The sequence below is a fragment of the Colius striatus genome, chromosome 9 (genome assembly GCF_028858725.1).
Source record: "Colius striatus isolate bColStr4 chromosome 9, bColStr4.1.hap1, whole genome shotgun sequence".
NCBI classification, from domain to species: Eukaryota; Metazoa; Chordata; class Aves; order Coliiformes; family Coliidae; genus Colius; species Colius striatus.
This window is the reverse complement of record NC_084767.1, coordinates 12035183-12053582: the sequence shown is the minus strand read 5'-3', so window position 1 is coordinate 12053582 and position 18400 is coordinate 12035183. Positions and strand designations below refer to the sequence as shown.

Genomic DNA, 18400 nt, shown 5'->3' with positions numbered 1-18400 from the left:
GGGGCTGCTGGAGGAGCGCTGCCCTCTGCCATTCAGTGTAATCAACGGGCTGGAAGGAAAGATCAAATCACCACTGATAGAATTTGCAGCTGACACAGAGATTGGTGGAGTGGGAGATGATGATGAGGATGGAGCAGTCATGCAGGGCAATCCAGATTGTTTGGTAAAGCAGGCCCATCTGAACAAAGGGCATTTTAACCCAGCAAACGTGGAGCTGCACGCTGAGAAACAGGGAATGGGGCAGGGGGTGAGATCCTGGAAAGCACTGGCTTTAAAGTGGATTTAAGGGTCACGCTGCATGAGTAGCTCAGTGTGAACACTCCTGGTGCTCCTGCCAAAGGGCTCAGATGCAAAGAAACCCCTGAGAGGCAGGAGGAGAAGCACATCTCTGCAGAACAGCCTGGTGAGATGGCCCCAGCAGCTCTGCAGGGATCAGCCTCCTGAGGAGTGGTGGTGGTGGTGGGGGGAAAACCAGGGCAAGGAAAGGTAAGGGCCACAAAACTGATTTGCTGGCTTGCAGGTTAAGGCTGAAGGGTACCTGGGTTAATTCCTCTGAGAGAAGGTTGAGGCCTGCCTTGATTGCACTGCACAAGCAGCTGCTTGTGTGGAACACAGTGCGTGCTGAAAGGCTCTTTAACCTGCCAGGGAAAGGTCAAACTACACGCAGTGTCTGCCAGGCAGTGCCACACAAATGCATTCAGTGTCTCTCCCCGATTCCAGAGCAAGGCTTCTCTGGGTGGAGAGCTTCAGCCACACACAAGCTGTTGTTGTGATTTGAAGTGCATTGGTCAGAGCTCAGTGGGGACAGTGACCCCCGGCAGTGCTGTGCTGGGGATGGACATGGCCGTGTGTGCGTTGCCTGAGCCCTGCAGGGAGAACAGCCCTCTGTAGGGAGAACAGCCCTTTCCAGGGCTGCCAGGCAGGAGCTGACATTTCAAGGAGGTGCTTTTTTAGGTAAAAGTGATGCTATTTGGAAGGAGACCTCTCAGGGGAGGGATAGTGGCTGTCACAGGGAAGGTTTCTGAGGCTGTTTGTTTGTGTTATTGCGGGCACTCCAAGGAGCAGGAGTTGTTTGTCTGGGGCTTTACAAGCACAGAGACAAAGGAGAAGCTTTGAGCTAGGGAACAGCCACAGCAATGGGAGGAAGGGGTGCCAGACAGGCCGTGGGTGCAGGAGGAGGCTGTGGGATGGCATTACCTGGCACGGTGAGGGCATTTGCAAGCTCTCCAGAGTGGGCTGGGAGGGTCACCCAGGACTGCCTTCCTCTCTCTTTTTCCCTGAGGGGTTTGTCAGCCCCTGTGCCAGGCTGTTCAGGGAGCTGGGGGAGTGCCCAGCCCTGCAGGGATCCCAAAGCCGTGGGGCTGAGGTGCTGAGGGCCGTGGGTTAGTGCTGGGCTGGGGCTGCAGCAGCTTCAGGGGCTTTAACAACCTCAATGGTTCTATGATCCATCTTCTCCAGCTGTGCACAAAGACCTCAGGAGAGATGCTTGTCTGTCCCTTCATGACAAAGATGGAACCTTCTGCTTTGGCAATGTCACACTTGGCCAAACCTACCACTGTACCTTTTTGCATGGCAGTTAGCCCCGAGGTTTGCCCTGCTGCAGCTGAAGGCCATTGCTTCTTACCTACCCCTGCTCAAAAGCAGCAGCTTTCTCTTTGCAGCTGGCCTCTCTGAGCCTGGAGAGTGCTGCCTTTGCCATACCTCACCTTCTCTACACCAAACCAGGTTCCTCAATCTTTCATCATCATTTCTAACAGCTGCTTGTTTCTTTCCCCCTCTGCTTAACTGCTATCTGTGTTCTTGAAAGCAGTGCCCAGGCTGGACCTTGATGTCCTGCTTTGGGCCCAGCAGAGCTGACAGACCCCTGTGCGGCTTAGAAGACAAAGCTCCTGCTTGCTCATCCCAATAGAGAGGTGTTTTGGTGAGGGATAGCCCACCCCAGATCTGCTGGGGCCCCCACCCCTTCAGCCTGATGATTTCTCCCAAGTGTGCAAATGGGACAGATCTGTTCTTCATGGCAGTTAATGAAAAGCACAGGAGATGGACCCAAGACACAGCCCCAAGGGGTTTGTTTGCTGCATCCTCCCAGCTCCAGGGCCCTGGCTGCAGTCACTGCTCTCTGAACACAACTTGCTCAACGCTTTGCATCCACCCTGGGGTGAGCTGCCCTGTGTTGGCTGAGCAGAGCAGCCCCAGGCTGCACCCACCCTGCTTTTCTGCAACACTGGGGAGGAATTCCTCTGAAATAAACCCCTTCCCAAAGTCCAGAGAGACGTAACATTTGCTGCTCCTCCTCCCTCCAGCAGGCCTGCTGCCTTTTCAAAGGAAGGAGTTCACTGCCTTTGACATGTTTGTTTGTGACAAACCTACAGTGGCTGTTACTTATTTCCTTGTTAGCTTGTAGGTACTTACAAAGAGTTCTTTTATCTGGTGCAGGATTTTTCCAGGCACTGAAATTAAGCTATAACTGTTTCATAATTCTCCAACTCCTCTTTCTTTTCTTTCTTTCCCCTTCATCTTTAAAGACAGCTGCTATTTTAGCTCACTCCCAGGCTTCTGGAACCTCCCTCCTTCTCTACAAATGGAGAGGAGAGGGAGAGGGAGAGGGAGAGGGAGAGGGAGAGGGAGAGGGAGAGGAGAGGGCCCTAACAGCTCTGAACTTACTTAAATCATGTCTCTAAGCACCTGGGGTGAATTTAATGAGGTCCAACCAACCTAAAAGTGTTCCTCACCACATCTCCTCCAAGACCCCCCTCAGGTAGCTCTGGGTTTGGATCCCTTCCCTCGTTTGAGTGTGATGTTGGGTCTTTTTCTCTCTCTGGGGGGTGTATGTTTGGTTTTCTGCACTCATCACTCTGTTGTTGCCCTCTGAGCTCCTGCTACCTTTTCCACTCCTGAGGCAGTGTGGCAAAGAGGGATTTAGTGGGAGGATGTGGAGGCTCATGATGCAGCTTAATGGCTGTGTGCAGGGAGCTCCTCCTAAGCCTGAGGCAAAGCTGGGGAGAGAAAGTGTGAGGGAGGGTCTGTGAAAGAGTTAACAAGGAGACAAAAGAAACCATGGGATGGAGAACCTCTTAGGGGAGAGATGGTATGAGGCCAGAGGCTGGAAGGGGAGGGGTGATGTGACGTGGCTGTGGCTCTGTGCTGGGATCCCTTTTGGGTGGGTCTGTGAGACTGAGTCTCAGAGCATCGAAGGCACATGCAGGGGGGAGACCTCAGGTGAAGGGGATGTGTGTGTGTGGGGTAAGGATTCAGGATACTGGGCTACCCTTTCTGGAGCCTGCCTCTCACAACTGCCCAGGGTGGTCTCTGGATGGGAGAGAAGGCTGATGGGTGAGCCCTGGAGGGAGCTGCTGGCTCAGGGGAGCGCAGGGGCTGCTGTCTGAGGACACCATGGTAGAGGGGAGGGGTTGGACAAGGTCATCTCCAACCAGAAGGCCGGTGCTGGGGCTGCTGGGGCTCTCTGCTGGGTGCGTGGTGCTACAGCTTCCCTCTTCTCTCCCAGTTACCTCATCGCCGAGTGACGTTCTCAGCAGCCAGCCAGGCTCAGGACCTGCAGGACCCTTCCCAGCACAGCTACTATGACAGTGGGCTGGAGGAATCCGAGACCCCCAGCAGCAAATCGTCGTCGGGGCCGCGCCTGGGGCCGCTGGCCCTGCCCGAGGATCACTACGAGCGCACGACGCCCGACGGCAGCATCGGGGAGATGGAGCACCCCGAGAACGGTACGAGCCGCTGGCCCCTGCCCTGGGACCCCCTGCACCCCGGCCCCCTCATCCTCAGTGCTGCTGAGGGGTTGGGATGGGCTGGGGGAGAGGGGAGGCTCTGAGAGAGAGAGCGGGAAGGATGCGGCAGGGAGGGGATTGAGGCTGGAGGAGATGGAAGGATGCGGTGGGGAGGGGAGAGGTGGGTGAGGGGGGTCAGGGGGAGGCTGGGAGATGAGGGAGAGGAGTCCAGGGGGTGGGTGGGCTTGGCAGGAGGGGCCAAGGGGCTGGTGTGAGGTGGCAGCATGTGGAGGGGGGAGGTGGGAGCCCAGGCCACGGTGAGCCATGTGCTGCTGGCACCATGGCGGGGCAGGGGTGTGCTGCAGCTCCCTGTGCTGCATGGCTAGCAGAGATAGGGCAGCTCCTGGGGAGCAGAGGGGCAGAGCAGATTTAGTGGCACAGGCTGGGTGGGGAGGGTCAGAGAGCGTGGTGGTGGTTGACCCAAGAGCATCGTGTGGCCCCTTTGGGTCCCCTCCTGCTCAGGTCCCCCTTTCCCTGGGAACCCATCAGAGGTGTCTGCAGTCTCCCTACAGGAGTGTTGGCTTTCCCCTGGCCTGGCACAGCTTCACCCCCAGTTCTGCTCCTTGTGCTGCCTCTGTGCTGCCTGCCTGACTCCCCTGATGAGCCCACTTCTGAAGCCAGCTTAATTTGCTTCCTTGGACTTGGCTCTGGCTGCGCACATAACATCTTCTTTCCTGTACCTGCTGCCTTCTGTGCTCTTATACTGAGGGGAGGTTGCTGTGGAGCTGGCAAGTTCAAAGAAACCTCTGGGAGGGAGGTGCAAAGGGTTCTCCTGAAGCCTTCTCCTGCTTCTGGGAGCATCCTTGGCTTTGGGACAGGTCTGTATGTGGTGTGAAAACAGCTGAGAGTGTGTTCAGCTGGTCTAAGGAGCTGCAAACCTGCTGGGTCCCCCTATTAAGGAGCACTTGGGGCCCAGGGTAATTTGTGGTGTGGAAGGTCTCTTCCTTCCTCCCAGCTGAGCTCCTGGTGTTAGCTGTGCTGTGACTTGAGGCCAGCCTTGGTGGTGCCAGGTCTGGCAGGGTTCTCAAACCCATTGGTGGCTCTTGCAACACGAGGCTCCCTCCTGCTTAGGGAGTGTCCTGCAGGTCTCTTGCTTTCTAAAGGTACCAGAGAGTCAAATGGGAAGAGCAGGATGGAGAGGTTCCTGGGGTCCTGGTGCAGAACTTCAAGGCCTGTGCCTGCGAGAGAGGCTTGAAGGACACATGGGTGAGGAGGTGCCATGGGCCTGTGCTGAAGGATGTAGTGGGGCAGGGGTGATGATGAGCCTGGAAGAGGAAGGTTTGAGCCCTTGAAGGTGAAAGGCAACCCAGAGATGCTGAAGGAGGAGCAGGGCTAAAAGTAGAAAGAGGAGTGAGAGAGAAGGACCTGGAGGGTCTGCAGCAGGAGGTGGAGGGCAGAGAGAGCTGCCAATAGTCCTTGGGATGATGGAGGTGAGCAGCCTGAGGCAGTGGTTCTCACAGGGATAGGGCATCTGCACTGTAAATGAGGCAGCTCCCTCCCTTTGCCCAAGAGACCCAGCCCCAGGAGGCCAGAAATCACCGTGCACCCACCCAGGAGCAAACCCATGTGTGGTACAGCCACGTGTGGAGGCTCCCATGAGGTGCCTGGGACCCTGCCCTGCTCAGTGTCCTGCTCAGTTCCCTTCTGCTAGCAGGGAAGTCAGGCTCCAGTGCCTCCAGTAGCCCTTGGGAGCTGTACAAGCCAGGTTCAGGGCAGGCCAAGGCTCTGGGGATTGGCATTAACCCTGGTTGGTCCTGGTGCTCTGCAGATAATCTGGCGAGGAACTGGAGGGTCTGGGCTCAGGGTTGTGAGCTGTTAAGCAGCCTCTTCGGGTGCCCTGGCACCAAGCCAGGCGAGCTGAAGATGAAGAGATGCTGCCTGTGTGAGATAAGTCCATCAGGGTTGTGTTTTGCACTTTGCCTGCCCAAGATGTGGCACATCAGACCCCTCTGGGGTGCCAACAGGACCTCTCTGTCGTGTACCTCCGGAGACGGGTTGATGTCTTGCTTCCTGCAACGAGTCTCCAGTGATGGGGGACCACCAAAGCCTTTCTGGGGCCTGTCTCCCCATGCCCTTGGCTCCTGCAGTCTGCTCAAGCAGCAGCAGCCCCTCAAAGAGAGCAGATTTGGGTGGGTGTTTAGTGAAGCTGTGGGGACTTAAGCTGTTCTTGACCTTCCATTAAGCAGAAGAGACGAGTTGGATCCCACACACCCCTCTCTTGCAGCACGGGGCTGACAAGACTCTGCATTTTCTAGGCTTTCATCTGGTTATAAATATCCAACATAACAGGCCTTCCATTGCTTTTTTTCCAGGAGATTATCCCTGCAGCCCAACCAATCTGATAAGCAAGTATGCAAGGCTATTTATAGCTCTTCAACTGGAAGACAGATCCATGCCTCTTCTTTGTAGATGGTTCTTCACTTGATTAGCACACATATCAGTGTCCTCTTTTTCTTGGACACTTTTTACTGTGCAGGCTGCAGTGAAAGGGGGGATTGCAGGGGCTGAGCCAGATCCTTTTCAGGAGGGATCAGATGCTTCTGATGAAGACTTTCTCAAGGGGCTTGGCAGTGATGTGCCAGCTCCTCACTCAGCCCGGGTGTTTGTCAGCCATGATGTTTTACCTAGCTGCCCACCGTTTCCTCCCTGTTTCTCTGCTTCTGTGGGGTACACTGAGCTGGGGGTAGAGCTCAGTCTCCCACTTGGCCACCCATTGCTTTTGCTGGTGGCATCTGCTCCCCCTGGAGCAAGAGCTTTGCTTTCCTTGGGAGGAGCCTGGGAGTGGTTGTGCTCTGCAGAGGATCTGCCCTGCCATGATGCACACAGGGCTTGGGGGATGGAAGTGAGAGCATTTAGTGAGGCTGTAGGACCAAAGTGGTGCAGTTTAGGAGGTGTCACACCAAGGCTGTTTCACTCTGTCCCTGGGTGGTATGAAAATACTTGAGATGGTGATGTATTGGATGAAATGTTTCCCAATTGCCCACAGAACAAGGCAAAATGTTTCAGCTGGTTTCTTGCTCTTATTTAAAGAGAGGCCCCTGTGCCATTGTCAGTGGGTGCCATTGCAACCCCACGTTGAATGTATAATCAACAGGTATCTCCTGAGCTGTTGCAATGCACTTGTGAGCCCTGGGGCTGTCCAGCCTGGGGGAGAGAAGCCTGAGCTCAGGGGCACCTCAGCAACACTCACAAGTACCTAAAGGCTGGGTGTCAGCAGGATGGGGGGACAATTGCTTTCTGTTGTCTCAGATGCCAGGACAAGGGGTGATGGGCATCAGCTGGAACACAACAAGATCTCCTAAAACACTCCTTTGGTGCTGAGGTGAGGGAGCCATGAAGCAGGTCTCCAGCTGCTCCTGGCTGGTGAAGCTGAGGCTGCAGAGAGCAGTGTGGCTTTGGGACTTTGTGGCAGAGCTGGATGTAAATCCTCTCATAGCCACAGGCTCTTCTGACAAGACCACCCTTTTTCTCAGTCTCCCACCTCTTCTCTACACCTGAGCAAATGAATTGAGATATCATTTGTAGGGTTTGGCTGCTGGACTCAATAATACCCCTTCAGACCTGTGTTTTTCCCTTTGTTTCAAGACAGAGGGATGCCTTGCAGAGCCTGTGTAACCCCTGTGTGACACAGGCCTTTCATTTTCACCCTGTGATCTCTGTGTCTCCCCAGGGCTGAGCAGGAGCACTGCTTTTGAAAGATCCCCCTTTGACAGCAGATTGCAAAGGGTGGCAAGTGTGTGAGAGCCTTGGGCAGCCCTTCCAGTGCTCAGTCCCCTCTGCCCCCTGTGTTACAAGCCTACACTTCAATTCTGCTTCAGCTGCTGCAGCTCCCATTCCCTCCCTTGACTCTTATGCTGTTAGGAGATGTCTCACTTGCTGTGTGCAGATCCCTCCCAGGCAAGGCAACGTTTAAAGTTCTCTCTGATAACACTCAAAAACTGAGTCAAGTCCCTGGCTATGAGCAGAGCCAAAGCAAGGCTTTTTGGCAGCTGGGTCTCTCTTCCTTTCCTCCCACCCTTCCTTGCACTCCTCCCAGCCACTGCCATCTGCTCCTGACACCACCACAGACCTGCAGCCCCATTCCTGGGCAGCACCAACATCTGGCACATCTCAAATGTCTGTGCTGCCTTTTGGCAACTCTTGCAAGAGCAGCCTGGGCAGAGTTTTCCCCTCCCTTTGCTACACTTTTGGTTCCAGCTCAAGCCTTCCCTCACTCCCTCCCTTCCTGACATCTCTTTCTCTGCGTGATTGCCACTTTGCCAGCCACCTTTTAGCAGTGTGGCTGTGTCCAGAGGACAGCCCACAGCTCTCCAGCAGCAGTCAGTCACACAGTCCCAGCATGGTGGGGTTTGGGAGGGCCCTGCAGATCTGCCTCAGCCCCTGCTAAAGCAGATTCCCCTCACTTGGGGGACACAGGAATGTGTCCAGGTGAGTTTGTCTCTTCCTCCTGTCAGAGTGAAGTCTCTGGCTCTTAAAACCTATTCTTCTTTTGTTGCATTACCTTTAAATGTCCCTTTTGTCTTGCAGACAGTGTTCCAGGCAGGTGAGTTGTTCCCAAACCCACCCTGCAGCATTTTGGCTTTGCTGCAGAGGGCTGAGTGGATGCTGAGCTCCCTCTAGGATGTGGGATTGGAGCTCTGTGCCAAGCCAGCCAAGCCCCAGGAGCCCAGATGGGTTGGCTGGTACTCAGACCTCTTCTGTTACTGAAAGATCTTTCACCTTGAGGGAGAGGACTGAGGGTAGGGTGTAGGACAGGACAAAGGCTGCTGTCTGTGGGGGCTCTGGCTGGCACCATGCATGGCTCTGCCCAGGGCTGCCTGACCAGCTCAGGCCTGGGGACTTTGGGTCTGGCTGCTGCTTGAGCTCCTCTCCAGCTCAGACACTGGAGCATTGTGTTTCGTAACCAATCTGCAGCCCTTTTATTTGTCACACTGAGGACACCAGGCCTGGAATTACTTATTGTAGATGTTTTATCCTTGCCAGTAGTTTCCAAGTGCTGCCCTTGTTCAGGGTATCATGGAGTCACAGGATGGTGGGAATTAGAAGGGACCTTTAGAGATCATCCAGCCCAAGCCCCTGCTAAAGCAGGTCCCACCTAGATCAGAGGGCATAGGAATGTGTCCAGGTGGGTTTGGGAGCCTCCACACCTTTCCTGGGCAGCCTGGGCCAGGGCTCCCTCACCCCTGTGACCATCTCCTGCATCTCATCTGCTTCTGCAAATGTTGCCTGTGTTTGTCAGTGATCACCAGCTCTGCAGGCATCTGCACTGCTCCACAAGGCTTTGTGAGCTTCTTTCTTTCCTTCCTTCCTTCCTCCCCTTCAGTGCTTCTTCATCCTCACAGGCAGCTGCTGGTGCTCCTGCTCCCTGCCGCAGAGGGATGCACGGCAAGGTTTTCATCATGAGAGGCACTGGACAGCTTGCAAACGGCTGTGGATTGCAGCAGCTTGGTTTCAACACAGTGTGTCTTGGCTCAGCTGTCATTTCAAACCTGTCCTCAGCCCATTTTCCCTGTTTCCCAGCAGCTATGGCTGGGGAAACTGTCTCTTACGAAAGAGCCTCTGAGGTCAGGGCGGCTGTGGGATGCCACGTGTGCCAGGGCACCTGCCCTCATTGTACCCAGGATCAAGGGTAAACAGGGTACAGCTGGTTTTCCTTCCCTAGGTTGAGTAACAAGTGCATTGCTACCAGCTACAGAGAATGCCTTTAATCCTCTCAGGGCCTTCTAAGAAGGATGCTACCTGCTTCAGACCTCATCCAAAATAGCTTTAACAGTTTGTTGGACAGTGTGCTTCTTGCCTCACAGGATTAATGTGGTAGTTCACAGGTAAGATTGTCCTCCAGAGGTACTTGGGCAGGTCCTGGGCATCTCTAGAGGAGTTAATTTGAAGGAGCCATGTTTCCTTGTTGAGTTCTGATGACTTGGTTCACCCTTTCTGCCCCTGAGCTGTGGTTGGCATGATGTGGCTGTGAACAATCTAGGCAGGACAGCCACGAGCCAATGCCCAGGAGACTGAAAGCTTCATCTTTCAGTAGGAAGGTGCCTTTTCTTGCAGGATGTGTAGGTCCCCATGGCTGTGTGTGTGCCTCCTGCATGCCACACTCGGGGCTGTGAGGGTTCTGCTGTGGTATCTTGGATTCCCTCTTGCTCTCTGTGGAAATCCACTGGAAACCAGTGGATGTCATCTCCTTTCCTTTGTTGTCCTTCACATTCTTCCTGCTTTGAACCTACCAAGTGCAGAAAGTCATTTTCCTTCGGCTTTATTCTTGCTTCTGTTTGGAAACTTTTGCCCAACACAACCCTTTTCCCTTGTACACATCTCAAGGAGGGGACCCTGCTCTGCCTTTGCTGATTTTCTGGGCAATACTGCACAGAATATGCTGAGAGCTGCCCCAAAACTCACCTTGCTCTCTGGAACCGCTCTTCCCTGTTCCCGAGCCTTGCTCAGCTCCACAGCAGGCTTTGAGGCTTGAGAAGCAACTGCAAACAGATGGGAGTGTGTAATTTAGTTACCTAAGGACTATAAATGAGCTTCTGCAGGGAAGGTGACTCCTGCTGTCCCAGGGAAAGGAAGATTTGCCAGTCTCCCAGAGCAAGGAGACCAAGCAATGTCCTCCTCCAGTCCAAGGCAGGAACATCTTCCACCACCATCTCAGCAGGCCTGGGCCTGGCTTGTAGCTCTCGGTGGGTAGGACACTCCTGCAGCCCTGGGGACATGAAAACAGGGAACTCTTCACCTTCCCAAGGTGTCTGCAAGGTGAGACAGAGTTTCCTGGCAGGGACTGTGGGAGTTTGGCTTGTGCCTGGCAGTGGTGGGCAGTGCTCATGCAGAGGCTCATGCATGCACAGCTCTTCTTATCTGGACCAAATCAAAACAGCCCTTCTTTGGTATAAAGTCTATTTTCCAAAGAGGAATTTATGTCATCCTCAAACTATTCATGGGTTCAATTCAAGCTTGTTAAACTGTGTTAACGGGAAAAAGCTTTCAGACTGAACTCCTTAGCAGGGACAGAGGGTGGGTTCCCTCCTGCTCTGCGCCACGTTGCTCTCCAGAGAGGACATTTCCTGAGAATGAGGCTTGGACAAAGCTGCTTCAGACTCTCCTTTGTGTCTTCTCTATCCTTTTAAAATATGCATTTGAACAGGGCTTTAGCCTTGGTGTCCTGCCTTTGGGCAGATGCTCTGGAGCAATGACAGAGTCCCAGCATGGTGGGGGCTGGAAGGGCCCTGCAGAGCTGCTGCAGCCCCTGCTCAAGCAGGTTCCCCTCGCTCAGGGGCACAGGAACGTGTCCAGGTGGGGTTGGAAACCTCCTGAGAAGGAGCCTCCACACCCTCCCTGGGCAGCCTGGGCCAGGGCTCCCTCACCTCACAGCAAAGGATTTCTCCTTATGTTTAAGTGCTACTTGTTGTGTTCCAGCTGATGTCCATCACCTCTTGTCCTGGCACTGGCCACCGGAGAACAAACACTGGCCTCATCCTCTCCACACCCACCCTTTAGAGGCTGATCAGTAAGATCTCCCTGAGCTCAGCCTTCTCTTCCCCAGGCTGAACAGCCCCAGGGCCTGCAGCCTTTCCTCCTCACACACATGTGCCATCCCCTCAGCATCTTGGTGTCCCTGCACTGGCCTCTCTTCAGCAGTTCCCTGTCTCTCATGAGCTAGGGAGCCCAGAACTGACCACAGGACTCCAGATGAGGTGGCAGGAGGGGAGGAGAACCTCCCTTGACTTGTTGGCAGATGGTCCATGTGCCATCCAGCAGCTGAGTCCTGAGCATGTCTGTTGATGGACTCACCAAGCACAGCCACCACCCCGTGTGCTTGGTTGGCAAGAGTGTCAAAACAGGCAACTCCCCTCCTCTCTGCCTTGGTTTGCTCATCCCAGACCCTGTGCTGGGAGCTCTGCTGTGCCAGAACAGCTGTGTGACTGGCTCTGTGATGGACTGGACTGAGCTGGGGAGCTCGTCAGGCTCAAGTTCTGCTAGATCACCCTTTTTTTGGTCACATTACTCAGCAGTCAGAGCAGTTTTCCCAACCTGAGTCCTCTGTGGTGCCACAAAGGGTGAAGCTGCAGGAGGTGGGGATGCTGCAGCAGGGCAGCGAGCTCCCAGAGCAGGGCAGCATTCGGCTTTAGAGAGTGTCTAAGCCAGAGAAAGCAAGGTAGTGTAACAGCACCAGATCCCTCAGCACTCCCAGGCTATTTGTTGTTTTCAAAGCCCTGCTTCCTTAGAAAGCTCCCTTTGAAGTCATTTGACGTGCCATTTGCAGCTCCTGTGTGATCCAACTCGCTCATTTCCCCCTTCATCTGCCTCTGAACGTCTCCATCAGCCTTCCTGCTTGGCACTGCCTCTTCCTGAGCAGAGGGGCTGCGTGAGCCTGGCATTGAAGCCTCATGCCACAGGAGCTTGTGAAGTCTCCCATTTGAGCTCCTTGAGGCCTTCACACTGCATTTGCCTTTGTCATAAAGACAGTGTGAGCCTGGGTTTGAAGGATGGGCCGGGTGGAGATCCCTCAGATGGAAAATCCCTCTTGCAGGCGTGAGACAGAGCATCAGGGATTCACTGCTGTCCCCAGTGAAATCAGTGGCAGCTTTGCTATTGACACAGGTCAAATGTCAGTCTCAGTTGTTGGCTCTTCCTGGGGGTTTTATCCTTTGTGCTCTCACTATTAATGAATCTCTCTTCCTGTCTCTTTCCCACAAGCTCTCATCCATCCTGGTTTGAAGCCGCCCCCGTTAAGTGGTTGTAACGCCAGCTCTCTGCTTCACTTGCAGAGAGGACACTCCATAAATCTGACATTAGCCATGGCATCTGGTGAGAGATGCTGAGGATGGGCTGCATTGCCTCAGAGGTTATCTCACCCTATCAGCCCCTGCCTTTGCTGTTTCACAGGGCTGAGGTTCCTCTGCAGGAGCCAGGGCTGGTTTCGTGTGAGCTGACGCAGGCAGCGTGCCCAGGGCTATGTGGGGACCAGCTCCTTTCCCCCTGAGCAGAGTGGTTGGACCTGGGCTCCCACTGCAGCACCTCAGCCCTGTGTCTGGTCTCAGCAGGACAAGGAGCTTTCAATAAGCAGCAGTAGGGGGAAGTTGATGTGCTTCCTGGCTGGCAGGCTCCTTTTTTCACAGGCAGGCACATCTAGACACAGGCAGGGATGGGCTGGATGTGTTGGCTGTTGCTGGGCACCACAGTGGGATGGAGAAGGGGCTGTGCATTTGCACTGGATTCAGTGCTTCCCATTACAATGGGCTTCAGCCTTGCCCCTCATGGGGAGGGAAGGCTGCAGCTCACAGAGATGGATACAGACTCCTTCCATGGCTGCTCCTTCCACCCACCATATCTCTGAGGCCAACTGCCCCAGTACAGCTCATGTCTGCCAGGCTAAGCTGGTTCAGGTCAGTGCTGCTTCACCCATCCTGTCCCTTGGGTAGGGTTCCTCCACAGTGCTCACCCCCAGACTGCCCCAGGTCTCTTGTGTGCTCCCAGCCAGGCAGAAGCAGGCAAAGCAATGACAGGAAAAGGGGCAATGGGCACAAGCTGGAACAGAAGAAGTTCCAAAGGAATACAGGGAGGAATTCCTTCCCTGTTGAGGTGAGGGAGCACTGGAAGGGGCTGCCCAGATGGGCTGTGGAGGCTCCTTCTCTGGAGGCATCCAACCCCACCTGGATGAGTTCCTGTGTGACCTACTCTAGGTGGTCCTGCTCTGACAGGGGGGTTGCACTGGGTGAGCTTTCCAGGTCCCTTCCAGCCCTTGAGATTCTGTGAAACCTCCCAATCAGCTGGATGATGAGGATGATGCTCGTGGTGAGATGCTCAGCCTTGCCCTCGGGACCCTTCCTCCAGCATCAGGCTGGTGTTACCAGGTTTCACTTACTCCACTTTTAAAGTCATTTGGGGTAAACCAGCACAGAATGCTGTGAGTCAGGGAGACATCAGCTGCCATGGCCCATGGGTGAGAAGATGTGTGCTGCTTTAGTCTGGCTGTGCTCATACACTTGTTGAGACAGAAAAGGGTCTCACATGGGAGGCAGGAAACCCTCTTTTCAGGAAACACTGGGAGAGGCTGGGGAAGGGATCCAGCAGAGAAGAGCAGAATGCTGGAGTACACGGGCACAAGTTGATCAGAGCAGCAGTTCTATTACTGTGTCTGTTCTAAACCAACCATGCCTGGAAGGCAGAAACTCAGGAGGCACACAGAGAAAGGAAGGGAAGGGTTAGGATCCAATCTTTGTTCAGGGATGTGTCAGAGCAGCGTGTCGTGGTGTTTTATAGCTGCTGAGGAAAGAGAAGATGGAGCAGGGAATGTGAAATGACAGAGAGTGAGGAGATGTGATATTTGCCTGATGCATTTTGCTGGTAATTAGTATTATGCCAATTAGACTGAAGTAATCTTTTTTCCTTCTTCCTCATCTGTGGTAAGTTATTGCTTGAAAATATGCCAGCTGAAACCAAGATATTAAACTCAGAGAGATATGGAGATCTCTGTTCCTTGAGGATCTCTAGATGAAATTACCCAGACAACAGGGATCTTAACAAAAGCAAGGCTTATTATATCCAGGAAGAAAATGAATGAAAGCAGAAGGGATTGTGTGTGTTGTGTGTGTAGCTGCTGATCAGCCACACAGGAAGGGGCACCCACAGAGAGGCAGATAAATCCAGGAGAGAAGGCAAATAGCTTGCCTTTCCTGAAAACAATGCTGCTCCCTTGCTATTGTTCACCCCTATCAGCCTCTCTCATCCTGAGCCCTGCTGCAGGTAAGCCCTGCTGCTGCCCACACACATTCTGTGCTCCATTCTCCAAGCCTTGTTTCTCTCCCTTTGCTCACCCACATCACGAGCCACGGGACTTGGGACATCAAGCTCCTTAATGATGATGAATGGCTTCCTTCAGAGGGTCAAGTGTAGAGCCTAGACCTCTGAAATCACAGAGCCTTTGGAGCTCTCTACCTGTCCCCTCCTGGGCTGCCATTTCAAGCAGGTACCCTGCTGCTTCCCTCAGTGCTGTGTGCATTCCTCTGTTGCTCTGGGCCATGCACGAGGAACAGACCTGCTACACCCTCCTCTCCTTTCCAGCAAAGAATCTGTGTAAAAATGCTGCCCTTGGACTGATTCTGGAGGTTTTCCCGTGTCTCTCTTGCACTGTGAAACCAGAAGCTTTTCCTGATCACCCTGCTGCTCCTTTGCACTGTGCTTTGGGGGTGACAGAGCTGCCACGTCCCCTTTGCCACTCTGCCTCTGATGGGAGGCAGTGATGGATCCCCCTTGTCCTGCCAGGATGTTTAGGCAGCAGGTTTCATCCTCCCTCGTTCTTTACAGCGTGTCTTCTTCATTCTGAGCCTTCAGGACTGCCTCTGGCAGCTCTCCCTGGAGTGGTGCAAACTTTATTGCATGTAACCTCCAGCAGTGTGTAAACTGCAGCAGCCAGGGCCAGCTGGAGCTGGATGTTCCCAATTGGAAGTGATTATCCTTCCTTTTGCTGCTCTCCCTCAAGAGCCCTTTGCTGCTAGCCCAGTCACAGGCATGGGGCAGAGCACAATTCACCAGCATCTGGGGTTACTGTAACCAATACACCATGTTCCTAAACATCATCTGCATCAGCACACTGATACCCTCCTGTTTCATACAACCATTTCAGCTGGAAAAGCTGGTGCAGTCCCAGCCCTGCCCTCACCCTGCTCAGCCCAGCACCGACCCACAGCCCTCAGCCCCACGGCTTTGGGATCCCTCCAGGGCTGGGCACTCCCCCAGCTCCCTGGGCAGCCTGGCACAGGGGCTGACACCTCTCTCAGGGAAACAGTTCTGCCTCAGCTCCAACCTCAACGTCCCCTGGGGCAACTTGCAGCTTTGCTCAGAGCTGCACTGGTGTTGATGCCTCCAGTTCTTACATACAGAGGTCATTCCCTGGCCATGGCCATCAGCTCTGCAAGGCCTGTCAGTGCCTGGCTGGGGAATGGTGCCAGCAAGATGGCAAATGGTTCAGTTCAGAACTGTTAATCACCTGGGTTGATTTCTTGGCAGGTGTTTTGGCTGCACCACAGGAGGATTTGACCAGTGCATATGCTGCTTCTGCCACGTGCCAGCCACAAAATCACTCCCCATTTAGCTTCCACTCAGCCTCTGAGGCTGAGGGTGTGTGAGGCATCAATGAACCTGCCTTTTCAGCTGGGTTTATGGCACATCTCACTGCAGAGAGATGGACTGGCTAGTTCAGAGGTGCAGGCTGTCCTGCATGGGCTGCTCTTCATCTTCAGGCCATCAGACACCTTTCTTTGGGTCATCCCTCCACGTTTTCATCCCCTTGCTCCAACACTCACAAAGCTGCTGCCTGTTGCATTTGATGTGCATTGGCTGCTCAGTGCCTGGGTGTTGTGTCCAGGTCCCTGTGTTGTATCCTGTAGCAGCAGACAGACATTTCCTCCTCAGGGCAGCCCAAGAGCGTGGGATGTGGATTTTAGTGCCCATCCCTTGGTCCTTTCAGATATGCACTGCAAAGCCTGGCAAGGATCTGGCCTCTTCCTCCTCAGTGGCTGTGTTTTGGTTTGGGATCCACAGCCAGATGATAAGCAAACTTGCTCACTTTGCTCTTCAACAGCCCAGGAAAGACCCTTGGAAAGAAAACAAAGCATCTGAGTGCAAATCCATCCTGTCATTTCCTCTCCCAGTTTCCTTGGGCTTTGGCTTGACTCTCTTCCAAGGGCTCTTCCTTCCCCTCCCCTCTCTGCTTCTCTCTCAGTGGTCTTGCTTTCCTTTGTTTCCAGATCCCCCTGGTTGAGGCAAAGCCCTTTTCATCAAGTTGTGATGCCTTTTGTCCCTGAAACACCTGTGTGACTTCAAAGGCGTGGAGCAGAGCTTTGCTGGGTGGCTACCAGCCCTCTCCTCCCCCCAGAATCATTTCCCCCAACTCATTGTCCTGCTGGGGAGAGATATTAAATTGTTGATGGAGCTGAACAATGGGTTTGCTCAAAGGCACACGAAGACCAGTGCCAGTCCCATTCTCCTTCACACAAGAGCTTTAATTGGAGCTCACAATGAGAAGAGCAGGCACAGAGAGGGCTGGTAAAAGCAGACCAGTGCTCCTCAGTCCCTGTGCACACAGGCTCCTGCACCGGGCTCCTCAGCTCTGTGTGTGTGGCTCCCAGCCTCAGGAGCCTGGAGAGGAGAGGAGAACTGCTGTGGCTGAAAATGAATTCAGAGCCATTTAAATGATGGTGTGTTAGTCCTGGCTGAGGTGATCAGGGCCCTGGGATGGTGGGGGAGGAGCAGCTGCTCCAGGAGCAGGGGAAGGTCTGTAGGCTGCTGCTGTGAGGCTGAAGGCATTGCTGTGTTCCTCCTCCTCTCAGAGCCTTCCAGGCTCAGGCATGCATCAGGGAGCAGCCCCTGGAAGCTGCCATGAGGGTGATGGTAGGGGCTGCTGGATGGGTGGCTTTGTGCAGCCTGGGTTTGGATTTGCTTATCCCTTCAGCACGTTTCCAGCTCCAAAGCTTCCATTTCCCACCCTGGCTCTCCCTCAGGTTGGTTTCCTTTACCCTTTTCCCCCTGCAACTGTAGCAGAGGTGTTCCAGCTGCTTTTGGAGCACAAGATATCCTGTCTCAGCCCTGCTAACAAACTGCTTGTCAGTGCCCATTAGCTCAGCTCTGCTTTAGAGGTGTGGGGTTTGGCACAGAAGCTGCCAGCGTGGGCTGGGGGATGTCCTGCCCCAGAATGGCCGAGTGTCTGTGCTCTCACACACCGTGGTGTGCCCTCAAACCACAGCATTGCTCAGGCCTTGTGCATCCCTGTCCTGCTGCAAGAGACTGCTGCAGTGGCTGTTGAGTGGTGGACAATCATAGAGTTGTTTTGGTTGTTAAAGCCCTTGAAGCTGCTGCAGTCCCAGCCCTGCCCTCACCCTGCCCAGCCCAGCACTAACCCATGGCCCTCAGCACCTCAGCTCCACGGCTTTGGGATCCCTCCAGGGATCCCTCCAGGCTTTTGGGATCCCCCCAGCTCCCTGGGCAGCCTGGCACAGGGGCTGACACCCCTCTCAGGGAAACAGTTCTGCCTCAGCTCCAGCCTCAACCTCCCCTGGGGCAGCTTGAGCCCCTTTCCTCTTGTCCTGTCATTCATTCCTGGGGAGCAGAGACTTCTCCAGGCTCAACAACCCCATTCCCTCAGCCCCTCCCCAGCACCCTTGTGCTCCAGCCCCTTCCCCAGCTCTGGCCATGCTGCAGTCCCTCAGTGTCCATCCTGGTGCTTGTGACATCCCTCCTGGATGTGTCCCCCAGAGCTCTCTGCTGTCTGTGAGGTGCTGTGTGCTGCATGGCAGGGGCTGTTCCTTGCCTGGGGAGACTGAGGCTGGCTGTGCTGTGGGATGTGCAGCATGTGGGGGCTGTGCTTGGGGGTGCATCTGAGCATGTCTTGCTGGGAGAGCTGCTTTAGAGCAGAGTGTGGGGTCCAGGCTTCTGTTCCTGCTGGGAGATGGAGCCACCCTGCAGTGCCTACCAGCCTGCCTGTGCTTTCTGGACTCACTCCCTGGCAGCCCAAGCACTGGACTTCCCAGTCCCCAGGCTGCCAGCACACAAAGGGACTCTTTCTTTATCTTCTCCTTCCTTTTATTGTCCTTCCTGGGCCATATTCCCTGCCCTTC

The 18400-nt window shown here is 54.4% G+C and overlaps 1 protein-coding gene across 1 annotated transcript in view; it reads left to right on the top strand.

The window, feature by feature from the left end:
• Nucleotides 1-18400, top strand: part of PCDH1 (protocadherin 1) — a 53653-nt gene that overhangs the window by 23196 nt on the left and 12057 nt on the right. The window contains exon 4 of the mRNA XM_062002914.1: nucleotides 3506-3725. Coding sequence (XP_061858898.1) covers nucleotides 3506-3725 — 220 coding nt within the window. The remainder of the gene's footprint in view (nucleotides 1-3505; nucleotides 3726-18400) is intronic.